The sequence below is a fragment of the Cucurbita maxima genome, unplaced genomic scaffold (genome assembly GCF_002738345.1).
Source record: "Cucurbita maxima cultivar Rimu unplaced genomic scaffold, Cmax_1.0 Cma_Scf00012, whole genome shotgun sequence".
Lineage (NCBI taxonomy): Eukaryota > Viridiplantae > Streptophyta > Magnoliopsida > Cucurbitales > Cucurbitaceae > Cucurbita > Cucurbita maxima.
In genome coordinates, this window is record NW_019272028.1 from 1985182 (window position 1) to 2004232 (window position 19051).

The following is a 19051-nucleotide window of genomic DNA, read 5'->3' on the forward strand; positions in this document are numbered from 1 at the left end:
TCTTTGGCCGTCCATCGAATGCCCATTGAAACAATATTGTAAGAATATTAGGTCAAATTAGGGTTTTGGGAAGAATATGAATATGTTTTTTTATTTTTTTTAATTCAGCTTTATGTATTTACTCAAAAAATCTTATCATTTTTTGGGAGAGGTATAAATTGAAGAGAGAGAAAAAGGCAGAAAAACGGGTGAGGGGCCGACGCGAGAAATGTGGCTGAGCGAACCCGCGAACACAACGGATAGGAAATCCAAGAACAGAACCAAAAGATAAGGTCATCTCACATTCAACGAAGCACACGATTCACAACCAAACCACCTTCAATGGCTTCTCTGCATTGCTCCCCCTCTATCCATAAGTCCTTCTTCGTCAGTTCTCTTCCTCAGGTGTATAATTCCTTCCGAATCTTCTCGATTTTGGTTTTTGTTTTATGCCGATCCGTATTCTAATTATCGATCGGTATTGTTTTGTTGCTTACAGAGACTCCGTGGAAGATTTGTTTGCTGCAGAGCGGGGATTTCGTTTCTTGTCCGGGCCGAGCAAGCACACGGATCTTCCAGTAATGGTCAAGCCTGCAGTTCCGAAGGTTAGTTTAGCGAATTGAGATGGAAAATTGGTTGTTACTTGAATTAGGGTGTTTCTTATACCGGCATTTAACTTTTAGATGTTGACTGTGTTATGAATCAAGATGATTTGGCGGAAGCAAATAGAGTGTAGAAGGTTTGATAACTCTTAATCATCTGTTAGAAAACATGACTCACTGCCATCTCCATACTGATATATTGAAGTAATAGAAAGAAACCACATTGCAAAGTAGTAAATGAAATGGAAATTAAAACGAAGTGAGACATGTACTAAGCAAATCCTCTTAGAGGACATAGTTTTCGTAACAGCATAAGCCTGCTAGTAGATATTGTCCATTTTGGCTCATTAGAAGCTTCACGGTTCTAAAACTAGTAGGGAGAGGTTTTTAGACCCTTATGAAGATGTTCCCCCTTCAACCGATGTGGGATCTCACAATCCACCCCCTTGGAGGTTTAGCGTCCTCACTAGCACACCGATTGGTATTTCGCTCTGATACCATTTTGTATAATAGTCCAATTCAAAAGACATGGAATCTAAATAAAATTTTCAACAACAGAAAAACTTAAAAGACCAAAAAGTTTACTCAGTTTCACTCCTAATCCCCATAACTTGTAGGTACCATAGCATTACGATTCATGAATATTCATTTATGATTAATGGGCCGTATTAAATTTGTTGTGTGAACCGAGGGGTTAAATATGAGTCTCCTCCTTTTCATGACCAGAAACTCGAGTCATGATGGGCTATTATGGATTTTCGTTTTGCTAGCTTACCATGTACACTCAAATGGTATTGTCTGGCTTGTATAGTTTTATCAGTATTCAAGCATTTTCTTACACAATTCAGGAATTTTTTATACTGCCTTTGAATCTCTTCCCGTGGATGATCTCACTGCATTCTTGCTCTATTAAAGAATTTCATTGTTCAATAGTTGCTCTGTTTTTTGGCAGATAGGCTTGGGAGACGCCAGCTACTAGCTGGCAGTTCCTTTATCACTTGGATTTCTCTTGCAGACATGAATTCCATGTCATGTAAGATTCATCACTCCTATTTACTTACTGATATCTTATATTTCTCTTTCAAGAAGTTTTATTCTAAAATTAGCACCTCTAGCTTGCACTGTATTTATTTCTTTCAAATTGAAGGATGATGATATCCTAAGAGTACCCGCTTGATATTGCTCAGTTGCTGCAGAATCAAAGAAAGGGTTTCTGTCAGTTACTGACAAGACAGATGGTTACTCATTCCTTTATCCATTTGGGTGGCAGGTACTCTTTATAGTTCAGTTTTCTATTTCCTTCACTCCCGTACTTCTGCACACACAGTCCAATTTAAATTTAACTACTTGGCAAAAGATGCACGGTTCTAAGTCCTTTTTCACTCGAGGAGTGAGCAGGAAGTAGTCATTGATGGTCAAGATAAGGTGTTCAAAGATGTAATTGAACCGTTAGAAAGTGTCAGTGTCAATCTGATACCAACCAGCAAAGAAGATATTCGAGATTTTGGTCCCCCTCAACAGGTTAGCTTTAAAATGTTAGAATAATGCAATAAATTGTTGTTTAAACTTGTAGCTAACTTCAGTCAGTATCGTATGGTTCAGGTTGCAGAAACTTTGATAAAGAAGGTTCTAGCTCCTTCCAATCAAAAAACGAAGTTAATCGAAGCATCAGAGGTTTGGCTATCTATACTCATCTCAGATATTGTCATACTAGTTTCTATGAAGTGAAGTAAATAGTAGCATTAAGGTACTTACCCCTTAAATCTGATGCTCATCTGTAACGGTCCTAGCCCACTGCTAGCAGATATTGTCCTTCTTGAACTGAGCTTCCCCTCAAGGTTTTAAAATGCGTCTACTGGGAAGAGGTTTCTACACCTTTATAAAGAATGCTTCGTTTCCCTCTCCAACCAATGTGGGATCTGACTGCATCACTCAAACACTATGGTGGAAAGTTTCTTCACAATATTTTTCCACATATTTTCTTGGCAACACCGTAAATCAATCATCTAAAATGAAAAATACATCCAAAATTAAAATCAATTGTAATCTGTGAAGTGAAGTTCATCAGTTCTTCCCTTTCATTCCAAACACATGACACTACAGAACCCACTCGAATGAAGTAGCTTGTCACTTCTTCTTGGCCATCTGACCTTATTTTTCTGAAGAAAACAGGATCTAGAGTACATTTTAGTGCATGTTGCTTCAAGATAGCTCCCCATGTGTAGTTTAGCCTGATAGAACTACCAATAAGTACTTCTTAACTTGTTTTAACGTTCGAGAGCAAGTCCATGTGAACCTTCTTCTATATACTCATTGGTCTGTGTTGATGAATGATGCAGCATGAAGTTGATGGGAAAGCATACTACACATTTGAGTTTGTAGCTCAAGCTCCAAACTACAGTCGCCATGCTCTGAGCACAATTGCTGTTTCCAACGGTATGGAACTTAATTACACTTATTTTTCCAAGTTTAATCTTATTAGGCCTATCCAACAAATTATATTTGGCAGGAAAATTCTACACTTTGACGACCGGAGCAAATGAGAGGAGGTGGGAGAAAATGAAAGATAAATTGCGCACAGTTGTTGATTCCTTCACAATTTCAAACGTTTGATTCTCTCAGGTTGTTTAGAACTAAACTTGAGTAACGTTTCCACACCCTTTGTGCTTTAATTCTTTAGATTGGGGAGGAGTGAGCTTAAGAGAGATTGCAATTTGCCTTGTATTGTCGGATGTATACTTAAAAGAATGCAAAGAATGCAATAACACCACAAGGTTTCATCTTAGTCATATACTTTTTGGGTCCGTTTGGATTGCTTTTGTTTGTAGGGTCAAAACTTAGAAGCAATTGTAGAAGAATCTTAGCCATCAAACATGTTGGTAAAATTATTTATTTCTTAAATTATCTTCTTTTTTTAATGTGCATAATCACATCATTTTTTCCTATTCTCAAACAAAATTTTCAAATTCTCAATCTAATCCTTCCATTTTTTTTTTCACATCTTTCATCATATATCAATTCCTTTTTTTATAAGGAAGTGTTTTTTCTAGTTTATAGATTAAACAAAATTATTAAGTCTTAGAAATAGATATTAAATATCAATATAAAAATGTAATGTCTCTCACAGCTCAAAAGTATTCCAAACCTTCTTCTATGGCAACTTGCCACAGGTCATCTAGAGTGTTCTGTCTAAAACATTACCGGCTCGCCTTCTTGTTATCCAAAAGTTGGTCGAATCGGGCGATTTCAAGACTGACTTCAAGACCGTATGTGGAATTTCCGCCTCATAAGGTTCCAAACACCTTGACAGAATAACCTAAAATAGGCACCTAATTTTAAAAACAAAAAAAAAAAAAAAAAAAAAAAAAAAAACTTGTTTCTAAGAGATCTTTAAAATACAAATTTTTAAAATTTTTCCAAATTGATACAATTAAACTCAAGGTAGAGGGAGTATCTATAAATAAATTTACCACTTAACACTAAGTTGCTAAGTTCTAGTTTATATCTTCTTTTAGTGTTTGATAATTTTTAAAAAATGTCTATTTTCTAAAATTTACAAAACAATTCAATTGTTTCAGGAGAAGTATAATAAAGAAATGGGGGAGAAACAAGCATCAAACATCGCCTAGATACGAAACATAAAATGAAATCCAACAACAAAGTAATGAAATCAGAAGCCTAAAATACATACAAGTTGAATTTACGTCTTAACTGCAAATACAAATAGTAGCTTAGCATAGGAACAATCAGTTCGCAGTGAAAAAGGGCATCACAGTTCATTGCAACAACTAGGACAGCTCATTCTAGTAGCAGACATCATCGACAATATAAGAAATTTATACAACTATTACAATAGACAACGGTTCAGGAACGAAAAATTCTCAATGTTTAAAGGAATAAAATAAAAATCTCATAAAGAAGATAAATTTTATGGTTATGACTAGAGAAATCCAGGAAAGTAGGTTAAAATTCTTAAGATCGTTAGTGGAAAGGAGTAAAATGGTCAAGGCTCGAGAAATGCAGACTAAAACATTCAAGCACCAAGTCAACAAGCATTGCAGCAGCTAAGTGAAAAACAACTTAATAATTCTCTGGAGAAAATAGAGGTCATTCCATAAATCAAAATTGTCGTCGCAGAAGGAGAATCAATCAAATTTTCTCAAACAAAAACAAACGCTAATATCTTCCTAGATGATTCCAATCTTGTTTGCGACATCCAAAGCATCGTAATCGGGAGTCAGCCTAACATACGCCTTCTTGGTTCCATCAGGCCTGCAATTATTATATAAAACACAGTCATCAGGGTGTGTAACATGACTTCAATATAGATTATAGTTATACGATCTTCATAATCTAAGTGTTTAATTTTATTCACAAGGTGACTCACAAACATATGGTGATAAAATGCCGAGAGCCTAATCAGCATATTTTCAACAAGACATTGGATTATTTCGGTCCAGTATGATATTTAAAATTGAGATCACATCCAAAATAAACAGCCCAACTCAATATTCTAAGAAGAAACTACAGGAATGCTTGAATAAGATTACCTGATCAACGTGTTCACTTTCTTGGTCTGGATGTCATACATCTTCTTCACGGCATCCTTGATCTTCTTCTTATCAGCACGAATGTCCACAATGAAAACCAAAGTATTGTTGTCTTCGATCTTCTTCATTGCAGACTCAGTAGTCAAAGGATATTTAAGAATCTGATACTGGTCCAACTTGTTCCTTGGAGTAGCACTAATACGTGGATACTTGGGATTTCTATCCTTCTTCAATGTCTTCGGCCGGTGAAATGTGACAGATGTCCTGATCTTCTTTGCTTTCTTAAATGTTGGACCTGATTTAACTGCCTTCGCAGCTTTCAAGGCTTGAGCCTTAGGATCGGCCTTCTTGGAGCTGTCAGCTGAGGGAAAAGAAAGGTATCTATCAGGCCTGATTTAATCACTTGAAACTAATCACGTATCCAATTTCTTAGGTGGGCGTTCTTGATTTCAGCCTTAGATGCATGTGGTAAAGAAGTTTGTTACCCGATGGAACCACATAGAAATGACTGATTATCATTATCATGCACCCCAATCTCTTATTATGATAGAAAAAAATCCAATTCAACTTGATTAGGCCAAATTCCACCATGCATGCGTACTATTCTATCAATGAGTAACAGTATTAAAAAACAATCCTATTTCAGAAGGAAAAAGAATATCAGATCAAAGACATAAATTTCTGGAGAACCGCAGGCAAAATTGTATCAAATAATGAAGAAAAGATAAGGAAACAAGGCCTTGTTCGATAACAAATTGGTTTTTGGTTTTGAAAAATTATGCTCAAGTTTTTGTCAAACTGGACCTATGATATTCAAAAAAAGACCAGGTTATCCACTCATTTGATAGTATCAATTTGATATTAATTTCATTAAACCGAGTAATTTATTAAATAAAACTTACTTCAGCAAAGTCATAGCACATCCATTTCATAAAAATAATATAATTAATTTAGTCCATAAAACTCAATATCTCACAAACCTACCACTTGATAACCAGAACACCTATATTCTACCAATTTTATTAGACTTAATAACATAGTTAATAAAAATGATAAAACTAATATTAAACTTCATATCGCCATTTTGCGATTTTGGCCCTACACAATCTGTTTGGAATAAAGAGCTAACCAGACCAGAAAAGAAAACAGGCGAGACTGTGAGAATCAAACACCTTTTGTTAGAAGTCAGTAACCCGCTGACTAAAGTCTAAACAGATTACTCAGATCTTGTTATTTTGTTCTTACGATAATATCTAGTTAATATCGAACGGCGGTCATGAGAAACGAAATTAAACGGAAAAAAATGTGTAGCAGATATTCAACTCTAAATGCACAATGTCATAAACAGAGCCACCGATAACTGTTTGAGAGAGAAATTGATAACTTACCTTTTGGAGCCATTGCAGAATCCTCTACCTAATCACTACTCCAACCTATTGAGAATAGAAACGACGGAAATATATATCAAGGATTGAAGAAAACTCTCAACAAATTAACAAGAAAAATACTAACGAAATCTTAGACTATGCATACGAATCCAAGTAATGGCAACATATACAAACTCAAGAACACTAAGAACAAATAAAAGGTCCTTACCCAGACGAACAGCTGCTGCTATCTGGAAGGCTAGGTTTCCGCAGTTGCGAAGACGAAGCGGCTTTTATATTAGGGTTTTGTAGAAACATATATATACTTGCGGAAAATAATTTAAGATTAAATCTCAATTTTGCCCTCGAAAAATAATATTATTTGCATTAATATATATATATATAATAACTTTCCTTCCACAATTTTTTAAAATATAATCTGTTTTTTCTTTAAATAAAATTATTTATTTTGCGAAATTTCGGGTTTCAAAAGAAAATTTGACCCTCACTTTTTAAAAATCAGATGTTCGAAAATAGTCGATTTAAAAATATATTACGGAGATGAATGTCGAACCCCGACATGGATTGATGGATCATATTAGAGATAACCCTAAAATTTGCTAGCGACGGTTTTAGCATTACGGAAAACTCAAAAACTATATAGCGGATTTAAGCGTTTTAGTTAAACTGAGTCCTGTTTCGACTATTACCCTCTTCATTACTATGTTCTTGAAAAAATCTCTAATTAGTCGGTTTTTGTAGCAAATTCTCTTAGTTTATATTTACCAAATAAATATTTAAAAAGATTGGTTTTAATATTTATTAAAAGTATAAGAATTAAATTTAGACTAAAATGGTATTTAAAGGCCCACCCAATTTTGGGCTTCGCTCAAGGCGCCAGGCCCATATTGGCCCATGACACCTGTGTCTGGCCCAGTTGGTCCAGTTTTCCTCTTCCCTCCCGGAGACATATTTTAATTATGCGGTACATATTCAATCTAAAAGAACATTGGTTAGATTAGGTCGAGCTTACCTAACAAATTTTGTTGCTTAACAAGACTTAATCGTCATTTACTTCTAGATGATCCGATGGAAATGACTCGTCATTAATATTTGTGAACTTCACGTCGGTTGACATGGACAATATTTACGAACATAATTATATACATTATTTTAATGACAAAATTAAGTGTATACGTTATGCTTCCATTGATCAAAATATTATTTAAATATATAATTTGATTTCGTTGGTTTCATATCTTTGAAATTACTAATTATATTCCTAATTATACATTCTCAAGTCAAAAAGTGAAATTTGGTCATGCACTTATTTTTATTTTAAGGGTGTTAATATGACTCGATAACACCACTAATTCATCCTGTACAACCCAAACCATAAAAATAGTTTTTTTCGGTGTGGATTGGATTGAATTTTAAAAAAATATAAATTTCGAGTTGACCCATAGGTTAAATTTTCTTGTTGGGTCAACCAAACTAACCAAATAAATAAGGCTACAACTCAACCTTACCATACTTTTAATGTTATTATGAAAATTATGAATATTACGAATAGATTATGATTTTATAAAAAATTAATTATTAATGTAAACTTTAATAGTTAAATAAATATATTTTTTTTCAAATAACTATTGACGTACGTGTCCACTGTATTGACTTTTGTCCACCTATTGTCTTGCGACACGTGTGTGATTATTCACCTCTAGTTGGTCATTAAGCGTCGATCGAACTTTAATTTTAGACCAAGTAAATGATCTGACAACGAAAGATCGGCAATTCTCTTTACTTGGGACCCACCGCTTATACATTTCCATAGCAATATAATAATAATAATAATAATAATAATAATAATATATTGCAATATTAAAATGGATGATGTAATATAATGACTCACATAATCATAAAATTATCATTAAAACAAAGTTAATGATATTAAAAATATAATTTGAACGACACGGGCATAATTAGCTTCTTTCAAAAACTCGCATAATTAGCCAAATCGAACTATACTATCAAAATTTTGTATGGACCGACTGTTTTGCATGACAGAAGAGAGAGAACAGTAGTAGTACACACATAAATGAGAAGGAAAAACGTCATCAAATTCGAAAAATAACTCCCTAAAATCATTGTTAAGCTGATCGTGCAATAATTTCGATATGTTTCAGCAACTCACAAAGACGTAATGGAACAGAATACCGAAAATGCCAAAAATCACTAAAGAAATTTGATAATGGATAATTTTGAAGCCAAATTTGGACGTTTAAAGGCACTATACTCCAAGGTTAAACGAGCTGGAAGCAGTAAAAACTAAATTTATAATTAAAAGAATTTTTTTTCATATATATATTTTAAGAAAAAAGTTAAAATAACATAATTAAGGACAAAAATAGGGCCGGGTAGAATCCAAACCAAGATGCATTCTTCACCACGCATCTCCCAGTTTTGAATGTGGACGCTTTGTCGTCCCATTACACCAAAAGCCTTAATTCCGGGCCGCACATTTATTTTAATTAATAATTTTAAAAATACGACTTTATTTTATTTCTTTGACAATTAAAACAATAACTATTAAAAAATTTCCTCTTATGAACTAAAATATAATATTCCAGAATTTCCCTCTCATGAATCTATCTTATTTAAATATTATATATATATATATTTATTTATTTATTAAATCAATACTTTTTTCAATAAATAATAGCAATAAGTTAATCAATAAAATAATAATAATGTGCTAAAATTTTATATTTTAATCAGATATTCACATTTATTTTATTTATATTTTTCTTATTTAATGAACACTTAAATGTATATTCGAACCTTAAAACTATATTTAAATTGAATATTTGTTGCTTTAATTTATAAAAAATTAAAATGTAGATGATGGTAGGTAAATATTTTATAATTAATTAATTTTTTAATTATACCAATAATTAAAAAGTTGATGGTGCAAATTTTCATCATTCTTATAATGGGAAGGAACTATTATTATCAAATTAATGAATAAATTAAAATGGGTTGAAATTGAATTAAATTAAAATGAAGTTGAAATTAAATTAATATTAATATTAAGTTGAAAGTAAACTGAAATTAAAAATAGGTTGAAATTTACTTAATATTAGAAGTAAGTTGAAATTAAACTAATTTAATAAATAAATAACCATGGAGAGTTTTGATTTGTACCAAAAAAAGAAAAGAATCAGTATTTATTTATGTGGTGACAGGTGATAAATAGGGAGAGGTTCTCTCATCCGACGGACGAGGCCGAATAACAGTCAACCATTTAAGCAGTGAATTGCAAACTTTTCCCGGGAAACTAATTTGATTCCGGCGAGAAAGTTTCTTCAATTCTACACCTGCTCCGATTACGTCTCCATTCATTGAATCAATGGTGGAGCTCTAGTTTTTCCTCTCCCAACTGATTGAGATTCATCGGAGCCTGAACAATTCCTTGCTCTGGTCTTGCGCATGGAGATTAGCTACGCATCACCTAGCGCGTCTAGTCTTGCTTCCTCTAATTCTGCCCTTTCATCCATGCCTTCCTCCACCCGACCGGTCAAGGTCATTCCCTTGCAGCATCCTAGTACGACGTCGTCCTCGCCGGCTGGTGGTTATTCCGCTGGCGTTCTGGTGAAAAAATGGACGGGGAAGGTTAAGCAGATGACTTGGATTAACTGGATGGAGCTTCTGCTACCGTGCTCGCGTTGGATTAGAACGTATAAATGGCGGGAGTATTTACAGAGCGATCTCTTGTCCGGGATTACCATTGGCATCATGCTCGTTCCGCAGGTGCGATTTTTAGTTCAATCTATCAAGCATGAAGATATTAATGACTGTGTTACCTTTTCCTGACCATCAACTGTCACATTGATATGATCCAACTCTTGAAGTTCTTCCTTGACAATTAAAAGCTTCATTTCATCAAGTTTGGCATTATATTACAGTGTAACCGATAATTGTTAAGAATGAACAATGAACATTAGCTGATTGAGTTGTTGAAATAAGAATAATTTATATGCTGTTCCAATTAGAAAGTTCAAATTTCTATCATTATAAATGTAAGTATTCTTATCAGATATCAAGGTTCTCTTGGAGATTTTGGCCTGTTTTAAGACTCTAAGTTAGTTACATCTTTCACAATATCCGACTGTTAGTCACTGTCCTGACTCCTGATTGCTTCTTCTTATTTATCAGGCAATGTCTTATGCGAAATTAGCCGGGCTTCAACCAATATATGGACTTTGTAAGAAAATCACTCTTAATTGCAATAAACTTCCTTACGTTTTTATGCTCAGAAATCTGAAGGCCTGTTTGTTTTAAATTTCCTATTTTCATCTAACTCTGTAATTCTTATTGCAAGGCAGATTCTGGTTTTCTCCCTTTGTTCGTCTATGCATTTTTTGGTTCTTCTCGTCAGCTTGCTGTTGGTCCAGTAGCATTGGTTTCTCTCCTGGTTTCTAATGTCCTGGGTGGAATTGTCAATTCATCTGAGGAACTATATACTGAACTTGCGATATTATTGGCACTCATGGTTGGAGTATTGGAATGTGTGATGGGGCTCTTGAGGTAGGTATCCTTTTCATTTCATATTCATATCTCAATTTTTAGAGGTCTTTAACAATCTAGATGGTTGAAACATGCTGGTTTTTATATAAGTAATCATCTATTACATTAATATTTTGTTTTGCAACGTTTTATATCACTTCTTAAATTGAACATAGAGCATAATAGTTGTTTTTTTTAAATCCTATTGGTGACTGTGTTATACAACTAAAGCATTACTTTTGGAAAATGAATATTTCACTTCTATGACAGCTACTACCTTTAACCAACACTAATCTAATGGAGAATACTTTTGTAGACTTGGTTATGAAGGAAATTAATCTTCTACGAGTTTTTTAATTTTATTTTACCTGATTATATACTCTATTTGTTGCCTTATATCAGGCTTGGATGGCTTATTCGCTTTATCAGTCACTCTGTAATCTCTGGCTTTACTACAGCTTCTGCCATTGTGATTGGATTATCCCAAGTGAAATATTTTCTGGGGTATGATGTATCAAGAAGTAGCAAAATTGTGCCTCTAATTGAAAGCATAATAGCTGGAGCAGACGGGGTACGTATTGTAGGCACTGTATCAAATATCCTTGTGGCATAATAAACTAGGTTTTGATTCGGTACTCAGTTCATCTTGCTATCAACAATCAAGCTACAAATGATTTCTTCCCACGTTGTTTGTATAATGTATCTAAATAGTTAACTTAACTGGGTATGGGTTTCTCAACCAAAGTCAAAGATGTCAATTTCCATGCAGGATAAAACTTTGAAGCATGCTCGTATCTGCTTAATTAAAATTTCACCATCAACTTTGATAAATTTTAGATCGGCTCACAATGAGTATTTGATGATTTTTATTAGAGGAGCTTTAGACTAAATAACTTTTCATGCTAAGCCAATTTATAAATACCCAATCAAACTTCCTACCAAATGACTCTTGTTGACTCTTTCTCCCTCTCTCTAACTTCCCTATGATGCACTTTAAATCATTTTACATCAACCCCTATTTTGGCAATTGATTTGAAGTTCTAATCCTGAAACTCCCTTTGCTTGTTTAAGCTTTCCAGTAGAATATTTAGTTTGAAACATCAACTAATACAACAAAAAGAATGAGGGAAATTAAGTAGATAAAGTATCTTTGCATGATTTTTTGTTACCGGATTTGCACTTCATTCAATTTTCTTTATTTTACCAGCTAATATAGATATTTATTTATAGTTCTTGTGGGCACCTTTCATAATGGGATCAGCTATCCTTGCAGTACTTCAAATCATGAAGCAGTTGGTATGGATTCTTATCTACTCATTAAGTATTAAACTATCATTAGATTCGTTTTATGATTTTAGCATTCGTGATTAGGGAAAAACAAGGAAGCACTTACGGTTTCTCAGAGTTGCTGGTCCCCTTACAGCAGTTGTTATGGGTACAACATTGGCGAAAGTATTGAATCTTCCATCCATTTCATTGGTAAGCATTGATAATAAAAAATTAGAATTCTTTCTAGATATATTAATTACTTTATACAGATTCAACCCAGTTTCATGCAAATGATCTTTATAATAATATGCTTTAAACCCCTTTGTGGCTCTTTTTTTTTTTTGCGTCTGTCTTTGTTTTCTTTCACGCCTTTCAATGAAAATTTGGTTTCTCATCAAGAAAATTTATTTAACCAAGATGTTTTTAAATTTCTTTGTGATGCTCCATAAACTAAAATTTAGCAATGATGTTTGTTAATTATGAACGAGGCACAAATGATGACCTTGGTAGTTTAAGTGAATAAACACTTTTGATTTTCATACCAACGTTATGCCATCGGGCTCTTTATCTGGCCGTAGAAGATATAACTGTTAACCCTCGACATATTTGTTAGTTTTATAGTTGTTTTTCTCTTTCTTTTTAAATGGATTAGAAACTTAATTTGAATACGTTTATAATGAGCCGGAAATGCTTACTAAAGAAGTGGTACTGGTTTAGGTTGGAGACATTCCCCAAGGCCTTCCGAAGTTTTCCGTTCCTAAAAGTTTTGAGCATGTGAAGTCGTTGATTCCAACTGCCTTTCTGATCACAGGAGTAGCTATATTGGTAGGAGAAGTTATTCATATCCTCTATTTTTGCTGCATGCATTACAATCATGCTTAATGCTTAGTGGTGTTTTTTGGACTTTTCTTTTTGTACTTAGGAATCTGTTGGGATTGCGAAAGCATTAGCAGCCAAGAACGGGTACGAGTTAGATTCAAATCAGGAGGTATGCTGCTTTTGTCCTTTGAAAATTATTGGAGAAGTTTTATACCTCTTAAAACTGACTGCTTCACCATGATAAAAGTGAATTCTGGTTTATGTTATTTTATTGAACAGTTATTTGGTCTTGGAGTATCGAATGTTGTTGGCTCATTCTTTTCAGCATATCCCACAACAGGTAGTAACTTTAATGTTTAATCTTATTCAGTTGCTAATCATTGACTCATTAGAAGTCTATAGTAATTTGAATTTCTTTGTTTAGTGAATCGTTAGTGTAACTACTTTTTTCCATTGTTTTGTAGGTTCTTTCTCAAGATCAGCTGTGAACCACGAAAGTGGAGCAAAAACAAGCTTATCTCAGATTGTTACAGGAATCGTTATGGGTGGTGCCCTTCTTTTCTTGACACCATTGTTTGAGCACATACCTCAGGTTTATCTCCATTATCCACACATTATAAAAGACATCAACACAACCAGGGCGATAGCTTGTACTTGGACCATATGATTGTTCATTCCATTGCATTCACATTTCTTGTCACAAAATGAGCCGAAATACTAATGCTGCAATCATTGTTTATTACGTGGAATAGGAGCTAAAAAGAAAATGTGATTATTTTGTACTGAACTCTTTTTAATCTTTGAAGCTCAAACTTTTAGGTTGAAATTGACTTTAACATTTAAATTATTTCCTATTACTCTCTTTCATGTACCATTTTGGACTTGGACTTCATTTACCTGGATGCACATAATTCACGGATTGTTGTTTTGAGATTCCAATTCTATTTGTGCCATAAACTAGAAAAGGCTAGAGATGTTAGGTTAAACTAAATTCAAGCATTTTAACTATAGCCTAACCACTTATCTATTTGTCTCTCTAAAATCACAATTGCAGTTTTTAATTAAAGATGCTAACTTTGCTAATTTGTTCTCTTTTATCTCAGTGTGCTTTGGCCGCCATTGTGATTTCCGCTGTAATAACTTTGGTAAGCACTGCTGATCTAGTAAATTCTTTTTCTTAGTTAGATGTTCTGATTATATTAACAATTGATGACTAAATGTATTCTTATCTAATGAATAAGCTAATTCATGAATAGGACACACGATCATGATTATTCATGATTATGACTACAATTATATTGAGCGATGTTTTTTATTTGTCAATATGTTGTTTAAGTTGATTGATTTTGCTCAAGAAAAGGAACTAGGAACAAACTATTAAGTTTTGTTGTTCATTAGTTGTTAGTTCTTAATTTAATTTGACTGACAACTTCTATGTGAAATTCCATATCCGTTGATTGCAAAAAATCATCTTTCCTGGTTTATTTAACTAGGAGATTCAAGGACGGGTCGATAAACTAGAATTATCATTCGATGCGCCAGCGAACATTTTCATGGTGATACGATAATAAAGGGAACATATTTCCCGGCTTGTTTCAATGAGATTACAGTTTAGGGGACTTTTTTTTTCTTCTCATGATTGTAGATGAAAGTGCATTTACAGTTGTCGTGAACAACTATAAGTCGTTTTACTTTGCGTATTATTGTTACAGGTGGATTACGACGAGGCTATTTTTTTGTGGCGTATAAATAAGAAAGATTTTCTTCTTTGGGTGATTACTGCCATTACTACGTTGTTCCTTGGTATTGAGATTGGTGTCTTAATTGGGGTACGTACTTAAAATCTGACATGATACAGTAGTTTTATTACGATAATTATTTACTGATTTTTTGGTGTGTTTAAATTTATAATGGAAACCGTTTTTTCTTTGGCTTTCAACTCGAACAAATTCATGGTTTTGATCTTTAGAGTTCAGAAGTAGGATACATCTTGGCTTTATATTGATAAGAAAAGGAACTTACATTAGAAAAAAAGGAGTGGGCGAACCCAACGAATACTCTAGTCTGTTAAACATCAATAATCCTCTTCTCCACATCTCTTAGAGTTGGTTTCTGCTCCCTCATGTTCTGAATGATAATTGGGACGCTCTTCTTCTTTATTGAATGTTTTGATCTCGCTAGAACTTCTCGTTGGTGCTCAGTGCTCACTTTCCAGCTTATTTAAACACCATTCTTCAAGTGTTATACACATAAATTGGGATGCTTTTATTCACTCTTACTAATTGGTTTTATCATATTCTTTACTTTTCCTCTTCTTTGTTCTTTTCACTCTTTTGAGAGTTTGTATCCCTGAGCATTTTTGCATCTTTTCATTTATCAATGAGAAGTTTGTATCTTGTTCAAATTCTACATCATATCATAAAAGAAAAAAGAAAAAAAAAACACCGCTATAATTAGTTTAAGTAACGACACCTTTTTGCTCGTAATCTACCATTTAGATTTATATTAACCTTTTCTTTTAACGTTAGTGTTAGAACTCACTGTGTAGAATGTAGAAGTAGAAGCTTACGTATTAGGCCATTTTTTGTTACTAAAATTAAAGAATGCTTTTAAATATGTTTCCGTTAACATTGTCCAACTCTTCGACTGCCCATTTCCAAATAATACCACTAGAAGCTTGCGGTTTAATGTGAATTTCTTACTGTAGGTGGGTGTTTCACTGGCCTTTGTCATTCACGAATCTGCAAATCCACATATGGGTAAGTGGTTCAATTTCTAATTCTTAAATGTGAAACCTGGCATGCTATGTGCCACATTTAAGTCTTACCTCTTTTGAAATCAGCGTTGTGTGATTGATTTGTATATCTTGTCGAGGTGGACGGTGAATTTCCATCTAATCACAAACTATATATTCTGCAGTAATTATGTTTTCTATTTTCAAATCAATGGAAAACTTCTAAACCGCTAGTAAATATTATCCTCTTTAGATTTTTTCTTTCGAACTTTTCCTCAAAGTTTTTAAAACGCGTCAGTTAGCAGTGGACTTGAGCGGTAACCGTTTGTGTTTTTTTAATTACTTCATACTTATTCCTTGACCCTCAGCCTATTTGTTTTTGAGGATATCCTCAAAGGAACAAAAGCTCGTAATTGATCGATAAAAATAAATCATTGTTTACTTCAAATATTTTGAAATATCCTGATGAAAGCAGAGAATTGGAGTAGAAATTGTATTGGAAATGTTGAAGAAAGAGAAAACACATTAAAATCTTCCACGTAATTCAAAGAACTTGGAAATCTCCCTCCCTAGGTTTCTTGGTTCTAAATCATTCTATTTGTAGTCACTTTCTTAGCAAGTGACTAATATCCGTCTAAAACAATGGTAACATGTCCTCATAATTCAATGTTAATTCTTTGATTTGTTCCTTTTACAGCTGTATTGGGGCGTCTTCCTGGCACAACTGTGTACAGAAATATTCAACAGTATCCTGAGGCATATACTTACAATGGAATTGTGATTGTTCGGATTGATGCACCAATTTATTTTGCAAACACGAGTTACATCAGTGACAGGTACCTTCTCCTACTCATGGTCTTCTTAGTTTTTGGCGTACTCGTTCTCTCAATCACATTGAGAACAATAACTTGCTTTTTTACCCTTTAATTTTCCCAAGTAAACAAATTCGATGAAAAGATTTTTTTTTTTTTTTTTTCACAGGCTACGTGAATATGAAGTTGAAGTGGACCGATCTACTGGTCGTGGACCAGATGTTGAAAGAGTCTATTTCGTGGTTATAGAGATGGCACGTAAGTTAATTCACCCTTACACTCATAAAATACATATAATTAAAACTAGTCTTCCTTGTTTTTGTTTTTATGCTTTTGATGGTAATGCTCGGTGAAGAATCACGATTCTCCACAATGGTATGATATTGTCTACTTTGAGCATAAGCTCTCATGTCTTTACTTTGAACTTCCCCAAAAGGCCTCATATCAATGGAGATGTATTCCTTACTTATAAATCCATTATCATTCCTTAAATTAGCCAACGTGGAACTCACGCCCAACAATCCTGCTCCTCCTAGTATCTAGTTAGAATTTGTAAACTACGTTTGGGAAGGACGAGATTGTGGCCAAAAACACCTCCACTCAAAATCATGTTTAAAAGTGATTTTTAAGTGCTTTTGAAGTAACTAGGACTTGAAATATTAGGTGAGAAAATCCTTATAAATTGCTTTTGGCTGCTTGTTAAGGAAGCACTTAAAAACACTTTCAAAAAGCATCAAAACAATTTAACATTAAGCACTTTTTACTAAATTGATTATAATCAACATATTTATTGACCCCTTTAGTCTAAATTATTAATCTTTGTGTTCATTTTTCCAATGCGTTCTCTACCTTCCCAGCTGTTACTTACATAGATTCAAGTGCTGTCCAGACTCTAAAAGATTTGTATCAAGAGTACAAACTACGTGATATTCAGGTAAGTTATAACTTCTTTACTCGTACGACAAATAATCACTGAAAATTTCTTCATAACCATTTGGTTTGTATATAGATTGCCATTTCCAATCCGAATCGAGATGTTCTACTTACATTTTCAAGATCTGGCGTTGTTGAGCTTATCGGGAAGGAGTGGTTTTTTGTTAGAGTTCATGATGCAGTCCAAGTTTGTCTTCAGCATGTGGAGAGCCTAAAGGAAACAACCATGAGATCAGTTTCTTCTCCAAATGATGCATCGACCTATATCCAAAGGTTAGTGAAGTCTAGAAATGAGGATTTATCAGTGAGCCAATTAGAGTCAGGCTTCCAAAAGCTTCCAAGTTCTAATGAAATTGACCCTCAATTGGAACCATTACTGTCTCGAAATCCTTGAAAATGATTTGGTCCTTAGTAATTTTTTATTCGCATACGTAGGATATCTATTATTTTGTAAAGCCGTGCATATGTATGCTTTTACTGTCCCAATTTACTTTGTGCAAGTAAATCGATTTGTGGTTGTGATATTGAGAGAAAAATTAGTCTATTTTGTAAAGGCTTCGAGATGAATTCGGGTTGATTATGAATTCAGTTTGATGTATGCTATGAACAGCCAAAAAGTGGATGTGGTTTGATATCATGAATGCTAATGCAATTGGGTTTTTAATTTGATCACCGGTTGTAGGTTGTAGTTTTTGTTTGTGGAAGTGGTAAAGGTATGTCGTTGAATGGATCGAGATCACCTTTGAAGGTCAATTATGTTGAAAATATGAAATTGTAATTAAGAAATACTTCGAAGAATTGATATTTAAGCGTTTTTTACTTGGAACAATCTTACATTAGGTGATCTCTTGGAACGCAAATTTTCAACACGTGAAAGCAGTTCAAGACAAGTAAGATACTCGGTCACATCGCATTGGATGTAGGGAAATGTTGGGAAATGTTGAGAAATGTTGGGTTTACCAAGTTGTATGTGAATTCCTCACGTGAAATGTTACAAATATCTTAATAATATGATATCTATCTTTTTTTTTTTCTTTTACGTTAGTTTTCTGAACCATATGTCATTTAATTTATGCCAACGAATAATAGGTATTCCCACAGTGAGTTGTGTAATAGGTGACCATTTTGTGTAGTTCGAAGGGTGCTTGAGTTAGTTGCCAATGCCCGAGTGCGTCTTGACCCCTATCCAATTTTTGGGCCAATTCCCCCTTCGTACTACCAACGTTGCACTGACTCTTACTAAACTAATACCTATTTTGTTTAGTTTCGTTAGTTTATCGGGGTCTCCCATTTCTTCATTTTCATTTTACTACATTTTGTTTCAAAACGTCGAAGAATCATGTTTATAGGATTAAACTTCAAAAAAAAAAAAAAAAAAAAAAAAAAAAAAAAAAAAAAAAAAAAAAAAAAAAAAAAAAAA

General features: G+C 33.6%; 3 protein-coding genes across 6 annotated transcripts; 2 read left to right on the plus strand and 1 right to left on the minus strand.

Moving 5' to 3' along the window:
• Window positions 1-164: 164 nt before the first annotated feature.
• LOC111487303 (psbP-like protein 1, chloroplastic) lies at window positions 165-3370 on the plus strand. The gene is made up of 8 exons (XM_023134679.1): window positions 165-384; window positions 479-584; window positions 1534-1614; window positions 1769-1851; window positions 1980-2102; window positions 2184-2255; window positions 2921-3017; window positions 3091-3370. The coding sequence occupies exons 1-8, from the start codon at window positions 322-324 to the stop codon at window positions 3192-3194; spliced, it is 729 nt and encodes a 242-aa protein (XP_022990447.1). The 5' UTR covers window positions 165-321; the 3' UTR covers window positions 3195-3370.
• Window positions 3371-4593: 1223 nt separating this feature from the next.
• LOC111487327 (60S ribosomal protein L23a-like) lies at window positions 4594-6815 on the minus strand. 2 transcript variants are annotated; one of them, XM_023134708.1, is made up of 4 exons: window positions 6728-6815; window positions 6520-6564; window positions 5132-5492; window positions 4594-4853 (listed from the first exon to the last, which is right to left on the minus strand). In XM_023134708.1, the coding sequence occupies exons 2-4, from the start codon at window positions 6530-6532 to the stop codon at window positions 4769-4771; spliced, it is 459 nt and encodes a 152-aa protein (XP_022990476.1). In that variant the 5' UTR covers window positions 6533-6564; window positions 6728-6815; the 3' UTR covers window positions 4594-4768. The 2 variants fall into 2 exon arrangements, with proteins under 2 accessions (XP_022990476.1, XP_022990477.1); XM_023134709.1 differs by lacking the exon at window positions 4594-4853 and adding an exon at window positions 4931-5021 and having other exon boundaries at window positions 5079-5492.
• A 2912-nt stretch (window positions 6816-9727) lies between these two features.
• LOC111487194 (sulfate transporter 4.1, chloroplastic-like) lies at window positions 9728-18300 on the plus strand. 3 transcript variants are annotated; one of them, XM_023134497.1, is made up of 17 exons: window positions 9728-10308; window positions 10714-10762; window positions 10884-11085; window positions 11467-11635; window positions 12295-12360; window positions 12436-12543; window positions 13051-13158; window positions 13256-13321; window positions 13432-13492; window positions 13617-13744; window positions 14256-14297; window positions 14865-14981; window positions 15860-15911; window positions 16584-16722; window positions 16868-16980; window positions 17015-17040; window positions 17223-17528. In XM_023134497.1, exons 1-17 carry the CDS (start codon window positions 9988-9990, stop codon window positions 17232-17234), a joined length of 1779 nt encoding a protein of 592 aa, XP_022990265.1. In that variant the 5' UTR covers window positions 9728-9987; the 3' UTR covers window positions 17235-17528. The 3 variants fall into 3 exon arrangements, with proteins under 3 accessions (XP_022990265.1, XP_022990264.1, XP_022990262.1); XM_023134494.1 differs by lacking the exons at window positions 17015-17040; window positions 17223-17528 and adding exons at window positions 17556-17632; window positions 17708-18300 and having other exon boundaries at window positions 9731-10308; window positions 16868-16956; XM_023134496.1 differs by lacking the exon at window positions 17223-17528 and having other exon boundaries at window positions 17015-17094.
• The last annotated feature ends 751 nt before the right edge of the window (window positions 18301-19051 follow it).

Coding starts and splice junctions, on each gene's coding strand:
- LOC111487303 (XM_023134679.1), top strand. CDS start 322: ATGGCTTCTCTGCATTGCTCCCCCTCTATCCATAAGTCCTTCTTCGTC. Junction 1,615..1,768: donor AGACATGAATTCCATGTCAT/GTAAGATTCATC, acceptor GATATTGCTCAG/TTGCTGCAGAATCAAAGAAA. Junction 3,018..3,090: donor CACAATTGCTGTTTCCAACG/GTATGGAACTTA, acceptor TATATTTGGCAG/GAAAATTCTACACTTTGACG.
- LOC111487327 (XM_023134708.1), bottom strand. Junction 4,854..5,131: donor AAAGTGAACACGTTGATCAG/GTAATCTTATTC, acceptor TAATAATTGCAG/GCCTGATGGAACCAAGAAGG.
- LOC111487194 (XM_023134494.1), top strand. CDS start 9,988: ATGGAGATTAGCTACGCATCACCTAGCGCGTCTAGTCTTGCTTCCTCT. Junction 11,086..11,466: donor TGTGTGATGGGGCTCTTGAG/GTAGGTATCCTT, acceptor GCCTTATATCAG/GCTTGGATGGCTTATTCGCT. Junction 14,982..15,859: donor AGATTGGTGTCTTAATTGGG/GTACGTACTTAA, acceptor TTCTTACTGTAG/GTGGGTGTTTCACTGGCCTT.